Genomic DNA, 16216 nt, shown 5'->3' on the forward strand with positions numbered 1-16216 from the left:
AAATTTAGCTTAGTTTCTGTTTCCGTGCCCTTTAGCATTCAGTCATGATTCTGCCATAAAGAGAGCGGAGTTGCGTGCAGGTGGCGAAGCGACCAACCTCCTGCCGAGTCCATATCAGAGTCAGAAATGTGAGTGATGGAAAACCGAGACACGTTGGATGAGGAAACGGTGAACCGGGACAACTGGATGGCCGGTTTGGGCTCCGGAGCCTTGGCGACGGCGCGAGGCGGAGGAGAGTCGGCTGCTGTCGAGGATGTGGGCAGAGGTAGGAGGGGAAAGTCGTCCTCCCACTCAAACCCTGCGCCTGAGGGAAGATGGTGAGGTAATGTTTGTTTTTATCTTATAAAAACTTTATTTCTAGGAACAAATAAACGCAAAAACGATAAACACACTCACTCTCCTCCGAGATGTTCCCATCTGAAGAATCATCTGAGATATTAGGTCTTTCCTGGGATTTTCTCCCAGAGCTCGAACCCTCGGATGCTAATGGGAAGCCGTGTTCAACCAGCTCCTTAGTTGGACTCTCCTGGTGAGGTAATATTAGGAAATGATTACTTAAAGTAATCATTAAGAAAACCAACCATGCAGTGAAAAAGCTTAATCCCCACAAAGAAACGACCGTGAGTAAACTTCCTACAGTTTAGCTTTACATGCACTGAGAAATCAGAGGGAAATGGATGATGTTCCAGCTGGATTGGCCCTAATTGACACCAAGGTGGTTGGAAACAAAAATAATCCAAAAACTGTCCGCCATGAACTACCAAACAGCACTCTTCAGTGTGGAAGTTATTGCTGTTGGAAGAATGCTCAAAATTAGATACTTTCAATACCGACGATGTAGTTAAAATAAAGTTGAAAAATGTTTAAGAAGATATTTGAACAAGAACTGTTTTATTATTAGATGATCCTTAGAGCAAAAGGTAAAATAAAAAACCTGGTAAAATTAGACTAATTTTAGCTAATTAGCATTAGCGATGCTGCTCAAATGCATTTTGGTCAAAACTTTATAAAAACTGGAAATTGGAAATCAACCACAAACACTCTTAGCAAGTTGAATATTCCATCTCCACTTCTCACCTGATCGAACAGGTAGACGGTAACGTCATCAAAGAAAGAAACCGTCTTCTTCTTATGGTCCTCCTCCAGATTCTCTGCAGCCAGGCTCGGCATCTTGAGGAGGCTCCGCAGTTTGTGAGCCTCGCTGTTGTCGCTCACCACTATGGGCACGGGGTGGCACTCTTCCTCACTCTCCTCCTCCTCCTCCTCCTGCGCGCTGTAGCTTCGCAGCTCCTCATCCGAATCGTCGCTGTCATCGGTGTCTGCGTCCTCCTCGTCGGCCTCCTCGCCGTCAGCGGGAGACGATCGGCCCTCTGTCGCAGGAAGTGGAGGTTGTGGGGTGGAAGGAGAGACAGGAGAGGAGGAAGAGAACCTCCTGCTGTTAGCTGTGTGCTGCAGCGCTACCTCGTCTTTGGGTAAGACGTACAGGATTTCTCCGGACATTCCTGATGGCCTTTTGTGATTTGTTTTCATTGGCATTTCCTCGACTTTGCCAGCCTCAACAGAATCTGTTTTGTCCTCCATGTCCTTCTCTTCCTTAAAGCTGGAAGAAGAATCTCCATTGAGGGCACCAAGCGCTTCCTCCATGGCCCCCACCACCTCAGCTGCCCAGTCGCCTAAGGCTGAGCTCTCTTCATGGGATGGCCATTCATCCAGTATCGCCTCTGCTTTGAAGGCAGAATCTGAAGGTTCCTCATTCTCTGTCAAGCTTGTCCCTGGAGGAAGAGATTCGGCTCTGCCTTTTGGATCGTGGTCCACGTCAAGTTTTAAATCTTTGTTCACCACTCCATCTTTTAGTTCTTCCTCCTCTCCACTTTTCCTTTTCTCTGCCTTTTTTCCTCCGACATGGTGTTTCTCTACATCACTGTGATGATCCATTTCTTTCAGCTGGCGATCCCTCTCCTCATCTCGACTTTGCTTTTCATTCTCATAATCTGAAAAGTAGGCAGAGTCTCTGTATGGAGTCTTGTCACTCAGTGGTAAAAGAATGTGGTCTTCTGTCTGTGAGCTGTCCAAAATCGAACCTTGACCCAATGATGGTTGAACCTCTGCTTTATCCTCTTCCTCTTGGTTCTCCTGAACTTCCTCTAGACCGGTATCCAAGGTAGGCTTTCCCTGAGGTTGTGATCGGGTGTCATGGGACTCTTTGGGGATAAACTCCGGACTCTCATTATTCTCTGTATCATATCCGCTGTCCATGGCTTTAGGTGAGCTGGAAGGGTGGGAAGAAGCAGGGCTGAGACCTTCACAAGATCCAGCAGCAGATGGCAGATCCATTGAGTCCATGGAATCAGGAGTTCCTACCTGCTTCTGCAAAGATTTAAAAGCGGGAGATACGTTCAGTTCATTGCCCTCATCGGCGAAGATGCCTGAAGTCACATCAGTGATGTCGTCTGTTATGTCTTCTTCTTCGTCGCTGCAGTCGAGGATGTCAATGAGACTTACGGTGGAGCCGGCCTGGTCCATGCCGCTGTCGGCTGTGTGGCTCAGCTCCGACTGGGGATCTGTGATGGAAACCATTACGTGCCTGTTATCAGGAGGAGGTGGAGTGTTTTTAGTCATCGTCAGAGTTACCTCTTCTTTTCTAGGTTCTGGTGGATTTTGCATGATCAGATTTTCTTTGATTACTTCCTCTCGCTTCTCTGTAAGTGCCGTTTCTTCAGATGAAGGATTAATATAGTCCTCTTCACAGTCGTCAGCCTTTATCAAAGTGTGTTTGGAAACAACGGGACCCCCTGGAGCCGGTGACAGATTGATCATCTCCTCACTGCTGAGAATATCAGTGGTCTTGTCTGTGATGTAGCTGCTGTGACTGTAGCTGTGACAGTAGTCGTTGTTTCTCACTAACAAACCAGTGAGTGGATCAACAAAATGGGTGTGGCAGCACTCTCCAGATGGTGTCTCCGGAGTCTCCCCTTCATGGCACAGGTAGATGTAGGCATTGCAGTTGTCTGAGGGCACCATGGTGTGATGTTTACTCAGGCTGAGGCAGGCATTGTTATCTTTGGCCTGGTGTGGCTCTAAATAGTCGATGGGTTTGGGCAGAGAGTGAAAAGCCAGGCTGTGCTGGTCCGGCCAGGTGTCTTCGATGTCTGTACTTGGCATGGTGTAGTTGAAGTCGGTGTAAGAGTCTTGTCTGCAGCTGTGGCTCGCCCGCCTGTGGTGTCCTCCGCTGCTGTGCCTGTGTTTCGAAGGCCACGTGTTGCAGGTGTGTCTCTCGAGAAATATGTCCTCCTCTTCTTCTTCTGTGTCACTGTCTCTGTGTCCGATGAAGAGCGCGCCTCCGGTCTTCATGTTGATACTGACTGAGTGGCTATTGTGTCTCGTGTGACTAGGCATGGTCTTCCTTAAAGAGCCCATCATATCATAGTAGCCCCCTGTCATGTTCTTCCCTAAGAGAGAGGTTTGGCTGGTGTCCAGGTATGTCGCTCTGTAGGCCTGTTCAGGTGGACTGGTCACAGATGGGGATATACCCAGAGGGTTCTCCAGTTCTCCTAAAGCCTGACGAAGGCTTCTTGACCCCCAGCTTTCTTGGAGATGCTCACTGGAATGCTCACTTCCAACCAGATAAGGATCAATTTCTAAAGGAGGGGAGTGCTCATAGTAGTAGCCCCCATCTCTGTCTTTATAGGACACATAGTGACTTGACTCCCATGGTCGAAGGGGGCTGCTGTCTGAAACCTGACCTAAAAGAGGCTCCATTGTCAAGGAGATGGCTGGACTTGAATCATTGGAGTCATACAGATCAGATTTATGGATGTCAGCAGACCAGTAAGGACCCATGGTTTTGGTCTGTGATGGGCAGGCCATGCATTCACCAGAGTCTGCACTGCCAGTCAGGAAGCTCCCGCTGCTGCCCTGGTAGTCTGGGCTGTAGGAGCACATGTTGTAATCTGGATCCATGTTACAGTCCACAGGCTCCTCAATACGGATGTAATATTCACTGCTTACTGAGGGACTATGGGCGCTGAGGACAGGGAGCACACTGGGAGGATGCAAGTGTTTTGGTTGATAGGAGGTAGGAGAAACTCCGTGGCTTAGGCTCTCCATGGGACATCCTCCAACAATGCCCCCTGGTGGATAAAACACTTCTGGACAATGATGGTTGGCCTGAGCAGAAGTACTTGAGGACTCTTGGGATATGTAGGATGACTCTGCTCTGGCTTGCTCCCACTTGTACTCAAAGTTCAGGCCATGGATGGTCTCTGTGACTGTAAGTATGTCATCTCCAGACTCTGAATGGTAGCCATCACCAGATGAAAACTGCTCCAGTAAAGGGAAGGAAGAGGAGGTTAAGGAGGGTTGGTCTCTAGATATCGTTGAGGCGGTGTGGTGACCGTTGAATCCAGCGTTGGGACGCAGTGAGTTCCAGCGCCTCTCAAAGTCCTCTTCGGCCTCGCTGGCCCCTTTTGCACACAGATAGCTGAGCAACAGGTGGACTTCCTCTGCATTGGGTCTCTGGTCAGGTTGGAGCCAGCAGAATTGCATCACCTCATACCTGAGGAACCCAAAAATGAGAAGGGAAAGTGTTCAGAGTTAACCGATAAAACTGACTAAAAACAAATGTGATAATCTGAGAAGGGAACTTTTATCTGCTAATCCCGGAAGTGATTTCACTGAGTTGTTCTTGGCTCTGTGTTTTGTTGCATTTGTCTTCCTCCCCAATGGGCATGCCTGCATCTGTGTGTGACTCACCAGCGCTCAGCCAGGGGAACTTTGAGCAGCGGCTTGGGAAGTCGCAGTTGCTGCTCTCTTACAGCATACGTCAGGACCTGTCTGTCAGAGTAGTGTCTATAGGGCTGGTTTCCCAGCTCAAACAGCTCCCAGATGGTCACACCAAGAGACCTGGGAGGACGAGACAGCGTGGACATCCACCTTTAGATCCTCACAATCTCATAGTATCCATGCTTTCATCTCATAATATAAGACTTTTTTGCTGAGCTGATTGGGTCAAACGCCTTCTCCAGTCACAGAATTTATTTTAGTCTTCTCTTTTTCTTACATTTCCTCTTTATCTGGTGAGAAAACTAATTTTGTTCATATGCAGCTGCAAATACGGCCCAAAGGATTGTGTTAGATCATAAAACTGCTACTTATGTTAGTAACAGGTCCAACGCACTGATGGTGCATCTTTTGGCCAGAAAATGCAGAGTTTCTGCAATTCTCAGGCAAGCTCTTCAATGAAAACTTTCTCTGTGAATCCAATAGAATAGATAGGCTGCAGACTGTAGATGTAGCCAAAGGAATTCTGATCTTCACACTGTTAAACCAATAAATTCTCTGCAATGATTAACAATTTACAAGCAGTTTGTCTATTGTAGAAATATGCATATTCTGCACAATAAGCTCTGATACTATGCTGCTGGTAGCCGTTTAAAAGCATAAATTCATCCAAGCTTCTTTGCCTTGAAGCTAAAAAAAAAACTTCCGATGAAAGATTCTCCCACTAAACATCCAAACCTTCCCCAAGTTGTTCACATGTTCTTGAAATAATTGAGCCGTATTAAAAGCTGAACATAGAGTTTGAACAGGTTGTTTACACAGAACAGAGTCAAATGTTTCAGTTTTGCTAACAGGTGAATTTTTTTTTTGTGTGTGTGCAAAAATAAGGAATTAGCTGCAATTATGTGTAGAAATGACTGTGTTGTGTTATTAGAAGACCTTAAACATGAGATTTAACCAAAGTGAGCATTTTTAGATTTAATATGCAAATAGTCACAACTGTTCTTTAGGAACTGTGGATCAATATTGGCACAAAGTTTTCTGCTTACAATCATAAATGAATCACACTTAGCCAATTTAGTGGAAATTACAAAACAAGTTTAGGGGTACTTGAATGCACCGTCATGCCCTGTCTTTAAAATAAACCAACCATAAAAATAGTGAACGATTAAACTGGCCAGACGACAAGAACCTCTGACCAGAATCAGAGAGGAAAAATAATTAGCACACCAAATTGATTGTTGTAAGATTGAACATCACCTGTTAAAGATTGGAATCTACTTTTTTGATTAAGTAATTAGATTGGGTTATAATAAACAGCTTACGGCATTTTAATGACACGCTACTGAATTTGTGTCTTTGTACAGATATTTGTTTTCTCTTATAGAAGTGATCATGCTGCAGAATACACATTGAAACTACATACCAACAACCACTAAAAGTCTATTGGAGTCTAATGCATAAAAGGGAAATTAAAATGTCTAAATGTGTGAGGTAGTTATTGGTTCTACCAGATGTTGCTCTGCTGGGTCTGATCAGCTAACAGCAGGTTTCCATGAACCTCATCCACCAGCTCAGGGGCGATCCAGCGCAGTGGCACATACGTCTGATCCGAGGTCACGTAGAAATCATCCTGGTAAAGTAGAAATATTAACATATTTCATGATTTGACTCTGAAACACCTGAGTTGTGCATTACAAATGTTAGCAGGGATAAATCCAAGTTATTTTTCTGCCGTCGTCAGACAAACAAACACAGTTTCTTCGGCAAAATCAAATATTAACATTCTGTTCGGGAACCTCACGTGGATCTACCTTATACTTTGTGTGCGCCAGACCGTAATCTCCGATCTTCACCGAGATGTCAGCAGTCAGCAGGCAGTTCCTCAGAGCCAGGTCGCTGATAAGAGATGCAGATAAACACCTCTTACACATCTGCACCATTTAATGAAATAGTACACAGGATAACATCGTGGATGCTCTTGTTTAAGATGTTTCAGCTGTCACTGGTGGTGGAACATTGCACCTTTTCATCTGCAACATGTTGTGCCTTTAATAAAGCTGATCTGGGGAGGAGAGGCCACCGCCTGCAACAAAATCACTGATGCTGGAGTCAATAAGCAGCACTCAGGCAGCACCAGGATGTTGTTTCAGGAAGCAACTGGAAGCAAAGTTGGTGCAGCATCTGAATTTTTTGTTGTAAGTCACACAAATGCCAACTAATCAGCAGCAGCTTGGGACTACCTGTGGGTGAAGTTGTGTTTGTGCAGGTGCAGCAGTCCTGATGCAATGTCACAGGCCATCCTTTGCAGAATCAGGGGATCAGGGGTGATCGCCTCATTCGACCTGCAGCTTCGGAGGTAACCCTTCACATCCCCCTGGACACAACAAAGGAAAATAATACACCTGCATGCCACAAGGTTTGACCACTGGAGGGCGGTGTTTGGCAGTGAACTGCTCTTTCTGGCCTCCATTTCCTGTTCAGCTGAAGAAGTTTGCATGAAGGAGAAGCAGATCCTCAGATTTATGTGGCGATCTGTGGAAAAATCCAGCCTGCTGCAGCTGAGCGAGTTCAACTCGAACTGACAGTCTCATCTAACTGTTTAACAACTCTAAAGACTCCAGCACAAACAGCTGCTTCTTTTCCTGTGAAGCATTTCTTACCTCTATTTCTTCCCATGAAATAATCTTATGTATAAAGTCAACCTTTTTTAAAAGGTTGACTTTATACATAAGATAAATAACATTTAACCTGATCAAGTTCACAAAATATTCCATCAGTTTTCCAAGTCGGTAAAATTGTTCAGTGCTACTGGAAATGCAGTGGATGATTTGGCTGAAAAATCAATTGCATTTATTGTTTCAGAACAAAAGAGAACATATTGCACTTTGTCCCAGGAAGCCTGGAAGTCCCACTAAATGGTAAAAAAAAAAAAAAAACAGCTACAAATTTATTAGATTTGAAGAAATTCTCCAATTATATCCTTTTTTTTTAAAGTTAAATAAATATATCAGGGTAAATAATCTATTAGATACAGGTGAAGATTGTTGAATTTTATAATTTCTAGAATCCAGTAGTTGCCAGCCTCAGTGGGACAAGATCATTAGAGAATTAATCTACAACTTATCTAAATGTTTCAGGCTTCAAATAAAAGCAAAGGTCTGATGGTGAAACGTTCAGATTGTGTCACCACTAATGCTAGGATATTAAGTGTTTACAAGTGTTTTTAGGAGTTAAGTCTGTCCTGATTGTTGTGTGTTTGGATCAATCTGCTGTATTTCTATGGAGACTCACCAGTGGACAGAACTCCATGACCAGCAGGTAGGGAGTGACTTCAGTGCACTGGGCCAGGCACTGCAGCAGAGCCGGGTGCTGGAGCGTGCTGGAGAGCAGAAAGCAGGAAGAGCAGAAACGCTTAAAGGCATTTCTCTTTAAACTGACAGAGAAAGCACAACTCTCTGAACATTACTGTGGACACATGCATGTGTTTGTTTATTGCATGTAGGATCTGAATACATCGAAGCCTCTATATTTGCTCTGATGATGAAATCCAGCCTGGATTTCATGAAACTGGGAGAACAGTGTCTGGAATAGGTCTGCTTCAGTGGTTGTGTGAAAACTCTTGAAAATGGACGTTTTTATAAGGCCCAACATTTCCATTTACGAAATCATTGGATCTTTCGTTTTTCATCCTCTTAAAGATTTATTTCCAGTTTCAGGAGTGTTGCTGTATTTAATATTTTCTATTCATACTTTGATATTCCTTGTAATTTCTATGTCAGAGTCACTCTAGAAGCATTTTAAGAGGGCAGACATTTTCTCCATAGGGTCAGTTCAATTGATAAAGAGACCAGATGTGGTATTGGGTGTAACGTTTTACCGATAGGGTTGAGCTTCCTCCAGGAAATGCATCTGGTCCTGCACACTGGCGCTGACTTTGAGCTCCTTCACCACCACCTGGGTGGTGTTCAGGCCCGTGTTCACCTCCCCGAGCAGAACCTGGAACAGCGTAGGCACAGACAAATGCATACGGGGAGGAAGCAAGCATACACACAGAGACACCGGTAAACCCATTCACACGAAGATGTGAAGCAGACATACATATATGGACATACCCAGTAAAGGTACACAGGGATGGAAAGGGCGGGTGTGTTTGTGTGAGACGAGTCAGAAACAGACAAAAGACAGAGGGAAGGGTAGAAGGGAGAAAAATGTTAACTGGTTGCAGAAACATGAGGCTTTCCTACTGGCAGTGATGGCTTCTAAACACTGTAGCAGCGCAATGTTTGTACGCGGAGCTGCGAGCATCGCCTCTGGAACAAAGCAGCTGTTATTTATCGCACCACAGGCAACACATTGAATTACAGGAGGGTCCTTGGTGCAACCAAGGGTGTTTTCACACCTGATAGTCCGGCAGACTCGGTTCGATTGGGGAACAAAATTGGAACATTTGTTACATTTTCAGCTGGTGTGGTTTGCCTTCACACAGCACTGTGTCAAACAAATTAAACCCACAGGAAATCCCACTTAAGGAAACAACATGAAAACCTCAGAAGAAGACATGAGAGCAACTTCCTTTTTCACAAAATGAAAACAAAAATGGAGTAGCATAAAATTTTAGCGGTTGTAGGATTTCTCTTCCGTATTTGGTAAAAGACCATGAGCAATTTCTCCCACTTGTGTGTTTGTTTAGGTTCTGTTTACCCAGAACACCCTGCGCTATAGTCCACTTCCTGCTTTTGGAGCAGTCTTTGATATGCTTGGCTTCTGAACTGCATCAGAGGTCGATTGCGCGGTTCACACCTCCCAAAATAAGCACGACTTTCTTGGCAAACAAACTGAAGTTGATTAAAGTGGACTAAACAGGGTTGGTGTGAATGCACTCTAAAAAACTACAGGTGGTCTTTCTTACCTTCCCGAACCATCCATGTCCGATCTCCTTCAGGTAGAGCAGACTGTGGCGAGTCAGTTCAGAGGACTTCAGCAGCTGGGCTGAAGGAGATGAAGAAGAAGAAGGGGGAAAAAAGACTTGATTCAGTCGTTCAGCATGCTTTAGCACATTTCCGACAAACCGCATTACGCCAGAGAACAACTGATAAATTTCCTGATCAGGCTGGTGTGTGGTTGAAATATAAATTGCTCATGAGAATCCATCTGGCTGAATACGGAGTGCATTCATTTAAATGCATTGTAAATCATAATCATAGGGCTAAAACACCAAACAGTGTTTTGGTGTTTATGCAGCGATATCACACAAACACAGGGTAATGTGAACGCACGGCTGCTGAACGCTCTGATGGATCTCGTTGCACAGACAAGCTGAAATAAATGTCAGCGCTGATGGATGGAGACGGTGGAGATTGAATGGCTGAAAACAATCTATACCCTTGTAATCTGAGGCATTTAAAACTGCAGCACAACAAAATGATTTCTGAGATTGTCTGACTTTCCAAATAGCAACACATTCTTATCGATTAGAGAGAGAAATTTTACTTAAAAAGCTGCAAAAATGCACAGAAAAGTGTTGAAAGGAAGCTAATTAAAGAAACTCAAGGCTGCTACATAACACACCACATCTGAGCTTTTAGGTATCCACTCTCAGTTGCTCTCAGCCGTCTCTGAAGTGGATTATCCCAACATGCCGGTCGTTGAAGAGTAAACACAACATCCTCCATTGTGTTTGATCTGTGCTGGTCTTTCCGTGGCACCAAACTGTCAGATGGTCCGGTTATCCGAAGCATCGCTGTCAGCACCCCCTGATGACCTGCACCCATCCTGGCTGCAGAAGGTGTCCTGCTGTCCCAACTCAGCCAAACCAACCGATTGCTGCGTCTCCCTCTCCTCCCCTCCCTGCCCTTTCCTTTAGTTTCCATCTGCATCACCCTCCATGACACTTTGATTCTGGTAGCAAAGCAGCCAACAAGCAGATCTTTGTCCTGTCCGGTCCCTGTGTGGAGGCCTTACTGGACCCCTACGTTCCTTCTCCAGATTGGTCATTCTTTACACCCACTTTCTCCCCGGCCCAACAGCAGAATAGTCGCCATTGTTTGGCCGCGTAGGACAGCATGGTACCAGTTAGGACCAGCTAGGGTGCACACACTGGGACTATTATCTCCCAGCTCCATGACAAAGAAATAAACAGCACCAGGCAGAGGGTTCCACCTACGGCGACATGTTTCCCTCAAATATTCATAAATCTAACAGAACAATGGGAGAAACATGTACCAGACTGCTCCTGCTCCAAACCTGTGGTGGTATTTCATAAAAGCTACTAGAAACATCTGCTGCAGCAAACACAAACCGGTTTCTCCACCAGCAATCTCAGAGTTAGCATTAGCCTTTCCTCCATGGTCAAGTCTACAATGTGGAGATCAGTCACGGTTTCCAGAGTTGTGCAACATCACTCTTCACAGGAACTGCCAGAGAGTCCAGCGCTGGTTTAAATGACCTCATGTTCACATTTTGCAGCTCCTAGATCCACGGGCTCCCTTCCTGTCCTCAGGACATGTTGATGTGCAATATTTATAGTTGGAACTCTGTGCTAACTGTCTTTGATTTCTTCAGGTCAATGGTGCTAATTAGCATTGCCGTTTCATACCTACACATTTCCATTTGGGTCCTTCCGTTTTATATCTTATGCCTTTGCAAACAAACCATTTCACTTTTAAAGTATTGAAGAACAGTGTAGCTTGCTTTGGTATTTTCATAACCTATTGAGATGAATAATAGTAAAAATGCATAAATCTCATCTTTGAACTGCTTATAATTTTCTGAAGATTTTCTATTGCACCCTATTTCCATTTATTTTGTTCTGATTCTGTTTTTGCCAGTTCATTCTTGAGATTATGATCATTGATTAAACTACAATATGTATGAGAAATCTACTGCTGGTATGCACGATATAAAGGAGTCAAGTAACCATATTTCTTTGAAAAACACTCTGAGTAGAACATAGAAATTTACTTTAAAACCTCTGTTATGAAACATCCCCCTGGTGGGAACAAATTAAAGCATCTTTAATTTGCTCCATTGGACCTAAAATAGCACAAAACAAAAATAAAAACGCACCAAACGACCAGCACTCGTTAGCAATAAAGCAGTTCTCATCGAATCTGTATTTGTTCTCGGAATGCAATAAAGACCGAAAAATGTTACTGAAAAATAAATGCAGCCATGATTAAAAATATATCCTCAGTTTGGATTGTGAGGTCTTTAAATCATGAACGTACCCTGCATGTTATCAATACTCATTTTCTGGTTTCTATTTGAACATGATCCTGTCAGGCACTCACATCAGACATCTAATCTTGAAAAGATTTCATTTTCTTCAAGATTGAGCCAATATTCATCATTAGGCTGTAATATTAAAGAGCATCTGTCCACATGTTCAAAAACTACTGTAGATGTCTAAATGCTTAGAAATAGTGAGGGTGTGATGGCAGAAATATCTGCAGGCTGTTTAGTGAGGAGCAGTGTCTGCTGCATGCGGCGTTCTAAAAACTGCAACATGTTTTGGTCTCTAGTGAAATATTTAACCCAGTAAAATTTACAGGGCTTTGTTTATCCATTATGTATATTGAAAGTAAATTGTGTAGCTTTAAATAACTCTAGGTCAGGAATCCGCTCCCCAACATGTCGACCTGCAGACTCTGCCACTTCCTGTTGCCTCTGACGGCCAGTCGGTCTCCACAGGCCTTTTATTTAAAAAAAAAAAAAGAAAAAAAAAGTGACAGAATAATTTCTCAGCAACAACTGCAGAAAAAATTGTGGGTAAAAACCCAAGTCTGTCCAACAGTCGAAGGAGAGAAAAAAAAACCTTCTCATAGATACATAAAGTAACTCAAGCTCCGTTTGACAGCAGCATCTCTGCATCTCCAAGCTGATTGTTGCTGAGTACCAAAACAAAGAGCCTCTCTGTTACATAATGGCTGCTGAAGCAGAGATGTTTTTATCAAGATGCATTTAAACCACTCAGAGCCGAAAGGAATTCCCATCATTCCCACTCATCCCAGTGGCTCCTGTCCTCAATTGACTGTTTAAAGGTAAAGTTTAACCCTCGAAAGGCAGAACTGACTTACAAACAGATCCATTAAAAGTGCTTGGTCGATCCCTCTGCACGTATTTAAACATGTTTTTGAACTTGTTTTTGTGCTCGTGTGGATTCCTGCTCCCATGTCTCCTCTGAATGGGTGTTAGTTTCATTCGATTCACACAGCAGCCTGCAACACTCGACAGCTGCATCAGGGCGGGTCCTTTAAACGGAGCCTCTGTCTGAGCCAAGCTCCTGCAGCACTGATGGCTTATTAAGACCTCCACCTACTCAGGAACACTGGCTGAGAGCGGGCGCTTAACGCAGGGCAGCAAAACACTTCCATGTTGACGACTTATGAGAAATCTTCGACCTAGTTCTACACTCCCTGAACTGTTAGATCTCCTCGGCCTCATTCGGTCTCAGATTTGGCGCGGTCGCCTCCCATCTTTATTTTTTTTGTTCGTTTTCCTCCAGTGGAGCACCAAAGTTTTTGACTGCATTAATCTTTTTCACACTTTGCTACATTACCATATGCTTCTATTTGTTTAACACAAAGCAGGAGGAGACCGGTGCGAACCTGAAGGAGTCGCAGAGCTGAAGTTACCTGCAAAACACTGTGTGAGGAGAAAAACTGACGCTGCAGTCGCCTTGCGGCTTCATATAGTTTGAAAGCTTTTCTTCAGAAGGGACAGAGAAGCTGGACAGAGTTAATGAGAAAATGTTTGAGTCAAATGCAGGACAATCCTGGAAGGAACTCTGTTAGCAGCTGCAAAATAAAAAATGGAAAAAAAAACCCCACTTGAAACTGTGGAGGATGTTTACTTCCCAGCAGGACACCAACAATAAACACATAGCCAGAGCTACAGTTTTTTATATCGAAGCATATTCCTATGTGAGATTGGCCCAGTCAAAGTCCAAAGTTTAAGTCCAGACTTGAAAAGTTACATCTCCGCCCACTTTAACCGAATTTGAGGTGACTCTAGATGTGCAGAACGAGTAGAAACATTAACAAGAGCCTTGCAGCCATAACTGCAACACCAGTGTTGTATAGTAACGAAGTAAAAATACTTCACTACTTTACTTAAGTATATTTTGGAGTACTTCATACTTTCCTCGAGTATGAAAATTTTTGATGACTTTCACTTTTACTTCACTATATTTCCGAACTTAATTGCGTACTTTTACTCCGATACATTTTCAATGTGTGGTTTAGTTACTCGTTACAAAAAAGCGAGAGAGAGAAACGCAAGTGTTTTGATCCCACCTACTGATTAGCAAGTAGCAAGTAGGCTACCGAACAAAGTGGGTAGCCTACTTGCCTGGGCTTGTTCATCACCACCAATAGGATACACCTGTTTCGCTTCTCCCACTACATCGGACACGGCTCCAGGGGAACCACCAGCTGGTGATGAGAGCCCATGGCCTTATTTAAACACAATACACTCTTTCGTGGGTGTTAAAGATGCAGTGTATGTTATTCCTTCCCGAAGATGTAGAAATTCTATCTTACAAAAACTCCCCGTCCAACTTGAAGAAACACATCGAGGTAACTTCTTATGAAATGGTTATAATCCTCCTGCTTCAGTAACTATAGCTTGGTCACCAGGCACTACTGTATTGTGAAATCTTGACCATAAATGAACTTTGTTTGGCATTGTTTCAGTTCCACACGTGGTGTATTTAGCTTAGGCCTAATGTTGACTGTAGCAGGCTACCTAGACTCCTCTGTTCAAGGGGGGACAGAAGCCATAGCGATAGCAATTTAGACTAAATTTAACGAATATAGGAAAGGCATGCAAGTTCAAAACCAGGTTTACAGATGCCAATAAGCTGCATTTCCCTCCCAATTCTTTTTTTCTTTTGCATAATGACCAGTTGTGTGCACCACCTACTGACTGTAGCATTGACTGATTCACTGATTTGTGAAGTAGAGTAATCGTAACAGCTCTTTTTCTTCATGTTGGCCGCATTTTCTGTACTATTTATTTTTCTCATTTTCAGCACTGACCTTACTTGAAGGGAAAACTTAAGGCTTACAAAAACTTTGTATTTTCTGTCCTGGAGGGTATACTAAGAAGCTGGTTCAGTTGTAAAGCAGGTTAAGTTAACCTTGTGCTATAGGTAAAGCACCTAATTTTCTTAACTAAATGATGCCTGCAGGTATATCTATTAGCAGGTTTAATTTTGCCTGCACTTGGTTGGGTACATTATTTTAAGTGTATTTGACAAGTTTACCAAAATATAAAAAATGTCATTCAAACTGCATTTGCTTTGTTTTACTTTTTACTTGTACTTTTCATTACATTACTTGAGTACATCCATTTTTACAGTAACTTCCATACTTAAGTACAAGAAGTTTCAGATACTTTAAGACTTTAACTCAAGTAACATTTCAGTCAGTGACTTGGACTTTTACCAAAGTCATATTTTGGAGAGGTACCTATACTTTTACTTGACTCTGAGATTTCAGTACTTTATACAACACTGTGCAACACAATACAAGTGTTGGGTCACTGCTGAATATAAATGCATTCCACCGTGTTGGTCTATTCCATAAAATCCCCCCAATAAACACAATGAAGTTTGTGGCTGTTGCAAAAGTTTCCACACTTTTGCAAGGTACGGCGTTCGTCATTGCCGTGAAAACAGTTTAAACTCTGTTTGTGCGCAAGTGGGTGCAGAAAAAGCAGACCGCATTATGTCAGAATGACACAAAGTTCCTGAAAGATCCCTTAAAACTGAAAGCAGCACTGTGCATCTGATCCAGTTACTTCATAAAAACTAAAATCAATATCTGAAAATGATGTCAGAGGGTGAGGTTGTCCCAACGGCGCAGTAATGAATCCCTGCCTGCTTCGACATATGGTTTCTATCTTTCGCCGAGGACAAAACATGTGTTCAGCAGTCGGTTCGCTTGACGAAAGGCGAACATGTGCAGAAAGATTTGCTTTTCACTTTCCCTACGAAACTTCTTCAAAAAAAACAGTCAGCGGGATAAATGAAATTATTAATTTCATAGATTCATAGACGCGACAGACTTAACAGCAGTTTGAATTAGTTTTGAAATAAATAAGAGAATACATTTCCTCCAGGATCCTTTGTGCTTCCGTGAGTCGGATCCGCTAAGTCTCGTGTCACGAGTTTATCAGGCAGGATCGCTCCCATAATGCACAACAACTCACATTGTTCGTGAGAGGCAGAAGCACTGAGAGAGGAATACTCTCACTGGGGTTTTGTGCTCTCACATGCCTCACATACCAGCGAACTGCAGCGTAGGCCGACTGCCTGGACGCTATTATGCAACTTGCAGATGTTTGCGGGAGAAAGTTAAAGAGTTCATTCTGCAGTTGCCCTGCAGCAATGAATTATGGGATAGGTGGAGGCCCAACTGACCAGCATCAGGGC

The 16216-nt window shown here is 43.5% G+C and overlaps 1 protein-coding gene across 5 annotated transcripts in view; it reads right to left on the bottom strand.

Moving 5' to 3' along the window:
* aatkb (apoptosis-associated tyrosine kinase b) overlaps positions 1 to 16216 on the bottom strand; it is a 64237-nt gene that overhangs the window by 4074 nt on the left and 43947 nt on the right. For 3 of the 5 annotated variants that reach the window (XM_032574639.1, XM_032574641.1, XM_032574643.1), the window contains 10 exons: positions 9692 to 9771; positions 8660 to 8778; positions 8074 to 8161; positions 7023 to 7156; positions 6594 to 6678; positions 6291 to 6412; positions 4753 to 4902; positions 1078 to 4555; positions 391 to 526; positions 98 to 304 (listed from right to left, as the gene is read on the bottom strand). In XM_032574639.1, coding sequence (XP_032430530.1) covers positions 98 to 304; positions 391 to 526; positions 1078 to 4555; positions 4753 to 4902; positions 6291 to 6412; positions 6594 to 6678; positions 7023 to 7156; positions 8074 to 8161; positions 8660 to 8778; positions 9692 to 9771 — 4599 coding nt within the window. Of the gene's footprint in view, positions 1 to 97; positions 305 to 390; positions 527 to 1077; positions 4556 to 4752; positions 4903 to 6290; positions 6413 to 6593; positions 6679 to 7022; positions 7157 to 8073; positions 8162 to 8659; positions 8779 to 9691; positions 9772 to 10350; positions 10638 to 16216 lie in introns of those variants that run through there. The other 2 variants (XM_032574642.1, XM_032574640.1) reach the window with 2 other exon arrangements.

This window comes from Xiphophorus hellerii, chromosome 10, assembly GCF_003331165.1.
Source record: "Xiphophorus hellerii strain 12219 chromosome 10, Xiphophorus_hellerii-4.1, whole genome shotgun sequence".
NCBI classification, from domain to species: domain Eukaryota; kingdom Metazoa; phylum Chordata; class Actinopteri; order Cyprinodontiformes; family Poeciliidae; genus Xiphophorus; species Xiphophorus hellerii.